Source organism: Danio rerio, chromosome 5, assembly GCF_052040795.2.
Source record: "Danio rerio strain M-AB ecotype USA chromosome 5, GRCz13ab, whole genome shotgun sequence".
Lineage (NCBI taxonomy): Eukaryota > Metazoa > Chordata > Actinopteri > Cypriniformes > Danionidae > Danio > Danio rerio.
In genome coordinates, this window is record NC_141025.1 from 39,806,582 (window position 1) to 39,816,842 (window position 10,261).

At 35.3% G+C, this 10,261-nt stretch overlaps 2 protein-coding genes across 2 annotated transcripts in view; both read left to right on the top strand.

The window, feature by feature from the left end:
- Window positions 1-166: 166 nt before the first annotated feature.
- On the top strand, window positions 167-2,778 carry LOC564808 (uncharacterized). The gene is given in 6 exon segments (XM_087253843.1): window positions 167-252; window positions 936-1,112; window positions 1,197-1,390; window positions 1,674-1,698; window positions 1,842-1,937; window positions 1,940-2,778. Coding segments are annotated over 5 exon segments (570 nt in total). The 5' UTR covers window positions 167-252; window positions 936-943; the 3' UTR covers window positions 2,026-2,778.
- si:dkey-58f10.12 overlaps window positions 172-10,261 on the top strand; it is a 53,250-nt gene continuing 43,160 nt past the window's right edge. Inside the window, exon 1 of the mRNA XM_087251039.1 lies at window positions 172-252. The gene's annotated coding sequence lies outside the window, so the exon portion shown is untranslated. The remainder of the gene's footprint in view (window positions 253-10,261) is intronic.

Sequence of the window (10,261 nt, forward strand, 5' to 3'; positions counted from 1 at the left end):
AGTAACAATTTTCTGTTTGAATCATAGGCTATAAATAACTTATTAAAGTTTCACTTTCTGGCTAAGGCTATTAAAATTCTGATGCTGTAAATCAGTAGCTGTACTGATTAATTACTGGAGGTTGAATATGAAAGTAAAAGTCAAGCTTGAACAAAAAGAAAATGAAAGTAATGAAAGTACAGTAACTCATTGTCCTCATGTTCTAACGTCAAGCAGCAGCACAAACCTCTCTCCATCTCAAGATTGAAACCAGTAAGTAACCTACTTTGTTTTACTTTAATTCACTTCCAAAAATGCTCCTAAATATACCACTGTAAAGTGTATGCCAAGTAATAGACTTGTGCAAATGTGTTTATGAGGTATGAAAGTGCATTATCACCGATCAACCCTATAACAAACTGTATAACAAACTAGCCTTTAGTATTCTGTAATGAACAAATCGAAATTAAAAAATATCAAGCTAAAATGAATTATCTTGAAAACAGTTAACATTTTTTCAATTTATCTTTTTTGTTTTTTAAGTACGTAGTCAAAATATTAAAGGTATAATAAAATAGTGTTAAATTACTCATCTTATTTTGTGTTTAACAGAAGAAATAATTCCTAAATGTTCAGAACCAGAATTTCGGTGGGAGTAAATGATGACAAACTTATGATTTTGGGTGTACTATTTTTTTAGTAGCCTAGTTTCATTATTATTATTAGACTGTTTCCCTCTTTTGAACACAGCCCCTCCCATCACTGTGCAGTTGTGTCAAAGGCCAAGCAGGGATATTGTAGGCTACTGCAGAGTATAAATGCTTTATGAACTGTACTAAAACTTTGTGTGCATAAAATTGCAATATGTAAGATATTTTGAAGTGCTGTTTTCATGTGCATTTTAAAATTGTACTCTTTATACTCTAAACCAGTTTATCCTTTTATTTTGTACACAGGCTGAACAATGGATAAGTTCATAGAAGATTTTCAGAGACGTCTTCATAAGGAAGTATATGGCCTGAGGGAGGTCACTATCCTTGAGCATTGTGGTTTCATAATGTATTTCTGCCTCATTACTTCTCGTGCTGGAACTGACATTGATGCTGCAATCAGGAATCTTATGCTTGTGCAAGGTCACTTACCAATTTAAAGCTTGATTCACGATAAACCACAATTTATTTACTGATTATTTACTGTGCATTTGAATTGTCTTGCAGCTGACAAACAAGTCATCATTGCTGTGCTTTATTCTGCAATTGACCCTGAGAAAACCATACCAGACAGCAACAATGCTATAATGAAAGAGAACACATATCTAGTCGACTTTCTGTTCAATGAGGATGAAGGGTTCATGAATTGTCAGAAGAATAAAGATGCAATCAAGAAACTTGCAAGTTACATTAAGTCCAAGGTAGGACTGCTTATCACCATGGCTATCATCATGGCATTTTCTCAACTACAATTTACTTAAAATATATATAACAAAATTGTATGTATTTTTATGATTTTGAAGCATTCTCTTTATTTAGTTTGATTTATTTTTGTCATTTTTGGAGATGCTGTTGTAGATTATTTATCTAGTGTTATTGAATTAACTAGAAGTTTAAAAATTACAATTGTTGTCTCTAAAAGATATTTTATTCTTTATATTTTTTTTATTTCATACATTTTTATTATATTTATTTCCAATTTAGAATCTGACTTCATATTACTTGCAAAGTAAGTATTCCAAGTTTAAATTCTTCTCTATGATTCTTCTGCAATGTTATATCAAAATGTATTAATTATACAATTCCTAAATGTTAAGGGATGAAAAAAGATTGTATTTCATATAAAATGTGCTTCATATTTTGTTCCGAAAGATTATGAAATTCCACGTACATACACATACCAGGTTGGAGAAAATTTTCCTTTCCCCACCAGAAGACACAGTGGACACAGATTCAGTGGAGATTTTTGGAAAAAAATCGTGTTGCTTGTACTGTTTTTGCTGGTGTTGTCATTTGTGGCATTCTTCTGTGGATAATTCTAGATGTATTGTTTTGATACTAGCCATAAATGAACACAGAAATGCCACTGTAAAAAATAGTGACATTTTTATGAAAAAAGACAGCTGTGGATGCCAGAACACCATAATTATAGCAGAGAATTTTCTTCTTTTACAGATTTAACTTAAATTAACACCAAACCGAATGGAACCGATTTTTACTGCCGCATTTTTACAGCATTTTGTTATTAAAATTGCAGCTGTTGTGAATTTCAGTAAATGTAACAAAGCTTCATATAATATACTGCAGGAAGAGAATGTTTTTGTGATATATTACAATATACATGAAGTTCACAAACACTTTTTAGTATGTGCATGTGCCATGTAACCATTTTGTTTGCAAAAATAGATACTGCATATGCTGTACACTGTTGTTTACAGTATGACTACAATCTTCAGCATTTGTCCAAGTCTTTATTTAGATATTTACATTTGTAAAATTCATTTCATTTCTAAAAACACCAAACTAGATTACTTTTAGTAATTACAGTATGCAAGTTATGGTGAGTGAATATTATTGATTCTAACTATTGTATGTTTAAATGTTACTATAAATGATGACAAAATGCCTTTTGAGTAACTCGTGCTTTATTGCTAATTGCTTTGCTTAGCCTTTTACAGTTTTGATTTGTTACAGTATGTTTGTTTTATACTGTGTATGGGTCAAAAAAGAAAAGGACTTTATATACCAAAAGATCTTGTCTGGCAAGAATCTTTTAGTAAAGACTCTAATAAAAGATTATGAGTTCACAGTGCAGCCTGCAAATGGTCATTAATTCTCATTTATAATTTTTACACTTTGTTGCTGTCTTAAAAACCACAGTTTTAACCATCAGTTAGACCAGGGGTGCCCAAACTCGCTCCTGGAGGGTCTTTGTCCTGCAGATTTTAGCTTCAACTTGCCTGAACACACCTGCATGAATATTATTAAAAAGCCTAGTAAGAGCTTTTTTAGCTTTCCCAGGTGAGTCTGATTGGGGTTAGAACTAAACTTTGTGAGACACCATGGACCGAGTTTGGACACACCTGAGATAGACAGCATTTAAAATCTTATACAATTTATAATGATCACTTATTGTTTTATTTTAACAATTAAATATTAAGTATTAAATCAAATTTAAATAAATATATTATGCTGAATGCCAAGTGGATGTTTAATATTATTTCTATGAATATAAAAATCACTCTTGTAAAAAAAAAAAAAAAAAAAAAAAAAAAACATGGGAAGGAGAAAAAAGTGGGGGGGAGAAAAATATATTCTTTAAAGTTTTTGCGTTCCCTCGTAAAAAAAAATCCCAGATCAGCTTCTGTACACGCCATTTACAGAGGAGCTAAAGTGCAGGACTCTTTTGGATTCGGGTGTGTGTTTAAACAGACACATACACTAAATAATATGTAAGCATCTCCGTCCTGCATGTTTTATTTTAAACAGCTAATTTTCTCTTAAATGAGCACCGTTTCTAAAGTAATGGAATACTTTTATTATAGATCTGTGAATTCTTACAGTGACACATCTGTTATCAAACAAAACATGAGATTCATTTGCTGCTCACTTGTTTGATAATAGAGGTGTCATAATAAATTGCTTGAACAGAAACTGATCTGGGATCAGTTTATTGTATGGAGCGCGTCTGTCAGTCAGCGCTTATAACGTTATATGCATTCACTTGTTCAGAGGTAGCATATGAATGAAAGGCGACGATGGACGCACAGATTTATTGTAAATAAAGTGGGATAGAAAGAATGGTAAAATACGGGAGAATGTCGGCAAAAACGGGAGGGTTTATGAGTGATCATGAAGTTTGTGGAGAAACAGTTTAGCGAGAAAACGCAAAAACTTAAAAATATTTATTTTCCTCCCAGCCTTTTTTTTCTATCACCCAGCCAATTTTTTTCTCCTCCACTACGTCCATTTCTCTGTACTTAATCACGGATCTTTGCTATATAAACGCGCTACAAATGTCAAACCACAACAGCTTCTTCGTCTTGATTTGTTGTTCCATTTCAGTAGAGCCGACTCGTCAAATGTGCAATACCGCCATTTATCGTGAGGAGTACGGAACTGCTTTGATTATTCTTAACTGATTAGATCTGGCATGTTGTACCGTATGATTTTTGTAAGATATTATAAATAAGATATACCATAATAAGTAAGTCTACAATTCATTTTAACGTCAATTTTGCGAGGTGGGTAAAGCCCATTCAAAGCTTAATTATGGCTACAAATGGCTCGTTTCCACTGACTGATACAGTACAGTACGGTTCGGGTCGGTACGGGTCACTTTTATCAGGTTTGCATTTCCACCACAAAGGGTACCCTTTTGGTGGGCGTGTATGGAATAAAATCACTGTAATAGCCTAAATATTTTGTGCGTAAATAAAATTCATGCATCAGTAATTATAAAATTGTAAAGGAAAACGAACGTAGCCTATACCCGTAATTTTACGAGGTACAATTCCAAAATCTGCGATTAGAGCAGACACAGATACATTTTCTTTTCTGCATTTTCTGACAGCGAGACTCCACTGGAGTTTCGTAAACCTCAATGACTAAGGTCTAGAATTTGTCCCATGAGCTCATTTGTCCTATTTTGAGTGCTATGCCATCATATCCAAGTTAAAATTAATCAATTGAAAAAGGCTTTAAGACTAAGCAAAATCCTATATTAAAATTTATTTGAAAACTATAATTTGGCTATTTTTGTCATCCATGAATTTTTAATCAAATCAAATGTACTTATTTACAAGATAGGCTAGACAAATTGTAAAGCTCTTTCATTATTATTAATTTTTTATTATTCAAATAGCCAAATTCTGAGTGAGGACAGTTAAATTTTTTGGCCAGTTTGTGGGCTACAGGTTACAACAGGCTACAGTTTTTATTTTAAAATTTACCAGATTCCTATCTTTTTAATGATTTATGATGTAATACATTTGAATTTTAAAAATAAGTATTTATTCATTTTTCTTTTTTCATTTTTCATTTTTCTATTCATTTTTTCTAAATCTTTAGAAAATATTATGGTACATTAAATGAGTCATTATAATGACGATCTAACAAGCAAAAAATAGTGCTTAAAATGTCACTAAAATACAGTATTCAAAGCTTATACATTGTAAATGGGGTGAATAACTGTGAAAAGGTCCACATTTTGAGAAAAAGAACCACCCCTTATACCCGGCTGGCTACGGGTCTGCTATGTGATAACCAAGTAGCTGTTTAATAGAATAATTGATTATTCCATTACATATTAGTCATTCACACTGTTAATCATTAAAAATACAACATTTAAATGTTATTTTTAACATGAAATATAATGTGTTCAAATGGGGAAAAAGTTTTAGCTTTGTTGCCCTAACATTTTAAAAGTATCTATTTTAGAGCAGTAATCACAATAAAATTGTTTTTTGATACATTGAAACCGTGATATTTTTATCCAAGGTTATACCATCAGAATCCTTTACCGGCCATTGCCTAATATTATATTATATTATATACAAACACACACACACACACACACACACACACACACACACACACACACACACACACACACACACACACACACACACACACATATATATATATGTGTGTGTGTGTGTGTGTGTGTGTGTGTGTGTGTGTTTGTATACATAATAAAATGAAACGAGAACAGCTAACAATACAAAATGGAGGAACCTGGAAAAACCACTTTGAATAACTGTTTAGTAAAATAAACATGAGTACAGAACAATCGCTTATATATAATAAATTAACCCATACAGAGCAAATATTTGGCAAATACCAAAATCCGTTAGACTACCTGTAGGGTCCAGCCAGTTGGTCCAATGACGGTATCCACTGGTGGATGAAGGTTCACTGCATGTTCTGTCTTTCCAGTGCACAATGTTGATTTATTAAACTTAGCTCATATCTGACTCCAATTTTAATATGAGGTGGTTTAGAATATTAGTATATTTATCCTCGTTTTATCTGACTCCAATTATAAAACATTGAGAAGGTTATTTTGTTTCCGTTTGCATTAGTTTAGGTTATGATTGAATATTCTCTTCGGTTCATCATTTTATGTTATTCTCGTTCATTGGGATTCCTATAACATCCTGAATCTTGTACCGGCCGAGTATACAATTTCTTAAGCACAAGCATGTCAGTCTTGGTCACTAAACAGTGGCGATTGACCGCTATCCTAAACCGGCAGAACACCTAGATTAGGATATTTTTATGCGGTCCCCATAGATCTGCTACCTCCTAAATCAAACAGAGCTATTAAGTCATATAACGATCATTACTATAGAATTAAGCAGACCAGTCGTACTTAAACTATTAGTAACTTTGAATAATCACTATACTATCTAAATAGTATTATAAGTTTATCGGGTGAAGGACTATCCCCTTAGATATCCTTTTACAGCCTAAGTATACATGAATTAAAGCCAATGTGTTAGTCGGAGCTCGTATAGCGTACCGCAATGCTCCGTCTACCGTGTTCTAGTCCGCTACTAACCTGTACAGGGGCTTGTGGTGCTATGAAATTACCACAATCTACTAGAGATAATAACACGAACTCTGTTTGAATAATTCAAAACATAACAATTTATTAGTCAGGTAAATGTATTATGCCAATTCAATCGGTCAATTCATAAACGATCAATACAACACATCAAATTATCAAAGACAAATCCAAGATGAAAAAGATGCATTCCTGACTTCAAAATACATAACATGGAGCAAGCCATGTTATGGGCTGATCTGGTTAGGCAGAATCGCGCTGAGCCTTTCTCAAACCTTACCTTAAATAATCCAAGAATTCCCTCAAGGAAAGGGGTGTGTGCATAACAAAGGCATTCACACTTAGTGCTGCCTGTGGAAAAGTCACACCCTTCACAGTGGTTCAAAAGATGCCTGAAGTTATATATTTATTGTTTTGATTATGTGTATTTCTGAGAGAATGAGACCATTGTACCAATCGCACTGAGACATTTCAAATGATATCAAACATGATAGTTAAAGTCAGTTTGGTTAATCTAGAACATTCAAACATTGAAATGACCATATGTGTGAGATGGGGTGGATGAAGCCGAGTTTCAGCAGACTCAGATGCAAATGCAGCAGGAACTGGTTTTTCCCGCATTCCCACCTGCTGGGTTGTGAAGTCAATTGGCCCTGTTTTCAGCTCATGTTTTGAATTGTCAAAGACATCAAAAATATTTGTAATATTTCAATTCTTACACTACCCAATTACAGAAAAAGAGCTACTAGATAAAATATAAGTCCTACCAACAAAAAAGGCAAGTGGTCCAGACGATATCCTTTATGAAATGATTAAAAAAATAAATCACAAATTCCAATTGGCTATAATGAAACTGTTTAATTTGGTTCTGAGTGTTGGTCATTTCCCTGACATATGGAATAAAGGATTAATAACGCCCATATTCAAGAGTGGACACAAATCAGACCCTAATAATAATTAAAGAGGCATCTGTGTGAGCAGTAATCTGGGGAAGCTGTTCTGCAGCATCATCAACACCAGACTCATAGGCTTCCTTAAAATAAATGTCCTCTGCAAAAGTCAGATTGGGTTTCTGCCAAATTATAGAACATCAGACCATATCTTCACCCTTCAGACTCTGATTGACAAATACGTCCATCAAAACAAAAACAAAATATTTGCTTGCTTTGTAGATTTTCAGAAAGCGTTTGATTCAATTTGGCATGAAGGTCTGCTGTCTAAACTTCTAGAATCAGGTATCGGCGGTAAAACATACAACATTATAAAAACTATGTATTCAAACAATCAATGCGCAATTAAAATAGGAAATAAGCGAACAGGATTCTTCACTCAGGGACGGTGTCACAACCAGCGATCGCTCCCCAGAGGATCGCTGGTTCTCACACGAACTCAGGACTTCATTTCCGCATTCCCCAGGACTACACATTCATACATGCACTGCTCCCAAACACGCACGCCTGCTCACTCATGTATCCTGATTGCAAGCACCAGCTGAGCCTTGTTCACAGACTGATTACATCCCATTCATAAGCCACTCTCTCACGCTACCAGTGGGCCGAGTCTTGTTTTCCTAGTAACATTACAACGCGTTTCCCTGTCTTGTTTCTCCGTGTTTCGATCTTAGCCTTGTATCCCAGTTATCCTGTTAAGCCGCCTGCCTTTTGACCTTCTGCCTGTTTATATCGACTACGATTCTGGACTGCCTGTATATACCTGTTTGCACCTGATGACCATTGCTTGCCTGACTATTGAATAAACTGCATAGTGGATCTTACCTCCTGTGGTCTCCTGTCACTCCACCCCAGTCGTGGTTACAGACGGGTTGTGAGAAAGAGCTGTCCACTGTCACCAACCCACTTTAATATTTACATCAATCAATTGGCAATGCTCCTGGAGCAAGCAGATACACCAGGTCTCACACTATACGACTCCAGTTTGAAGTTCCTGCTGTTTGCAGATAATCTGGTGCTGCTGTCGCCAACAGAAGAGGGTCTACAGCAGCAGCTGAATATCCTGCACAGCTTCTGTCAGTCCTGGACCCTGACCGTTAACTCCAAGAAATCTAAAACCCTAATATTCCAGAAAAAAAAACCCAGATGTCAGGGAAAAAAACACAGCTTTACCCTTGGTATGACAAAAATTGAACCTGCCATAAGCTACACATACCTATGGTTGAAAACAAGTGCTAATGGAAAACTAAATTTGGCTGTGAATGAACTAAAAGTGAAAGCAAGAAGGGCCTTTTATGCCATTAAAAAATCAACACAAATAGAAATTCCAATTCGAATCTGGCTCAAAATTTTCCAGTCAGTGATTGAACCTATAGTTCTATATGGAAGTGAAGTGTGGGGTCCTCTCCTCAGTCATGAGTTTGATAAGTGGGATAAAAATCCAGTTGAAAGCCTACATGCAGAGTTCTGTAGGAGCATCCTCAGGGTACAGAGGAACACACCCAGCAATGCATGCAGGGCAGAATTAGGCCAGTATCCTCTACTCATGCGCATTGAGAAATGATCCGTTAAATTTTGGAAACACTTTAAAATGAGTGAGCCCAACTCTTTTCATTTTAAAGCCCTCAAAACCCAAGAAATAAACATTGAAAAAAGCCCTCTGATTCAGATGGTCCTGAAGCTGCAAACACAAACCAACACAACCAATATACAGCAGGCAGCATCAGGACACTGACATGCTCATCCACAAAATTAAGCCCAATCAAATAACAAATGCACGAAAAGAAGAGTCTCTGGTTTTCTGGAATGAAGCAGCCGGAAAACAAAATAAACTTCAATGTTATTTAGACCTAAATAGAGATTATACCACAGCAAGATATCTGAGTGCAGTAAAGGACAGTAAACTATGAACAACAATGACCAGTAGAGACGGGCCAATAAAAACATCAGTGATGCGCCTGCAAACACACACACACACACACCCACACACACACACACACACACACACACACACACACACACACACACACACACACACACACACACACACACACACCTAGATGATTATAAATGAATTATTGTAAATATACTGATTATTAGGCGACGCAGTGGCAAAGTGGATTGCACGTTCGCCTCACAGCAAGAAGGTCGCTGGGTCACTGGTTCAATCCTCGGCTCAGTTGGCGTTTCTGTGTGGAGTTTACATGTTCTCCCTGCGTTGGCGTGGGTTTCCTCCGGGTGCTCCAGTTTCCCCCACAGTCCAAAGACATGCGGTACAGGTGAATTGGGTAGGCTAAATTGTCCGTAGTGTATGAGTGTGTGTGTGTGTGTGTGGGTATGTGTGGATGTTTCCCAGAGATGGGTTGCGGCTGGAAGGGCATCCGCTGCATAAAAACTTGCTGGACAGGTTGGCGGTTCATTCCGCTGTGGCGACCCTAGATTAATAAAGGGACTAAGCAGACAAAGAAAATGAATGAATACTGATTATTATTGTTTATTATTATTACGGTTTTATCCTAAAATATTGATTGTTAAATGTACAGTTTATTCTGATCTATTTTTTTATTGATTAGTATGAATAATATGATATGTTGAATAATAATATATTGAATATTAATGTGTTACAGTATATAGAATATGATGTATTGTTGATATTTTATTTAATTATTGTAAATATCTATGTTGTAAATATAAATGTTACAGCAGCTCTGTAATATTTACTAGAGTTAATTAAAATGTTCCTACATAGTGGCCACATATTGTCATTTTGTTTC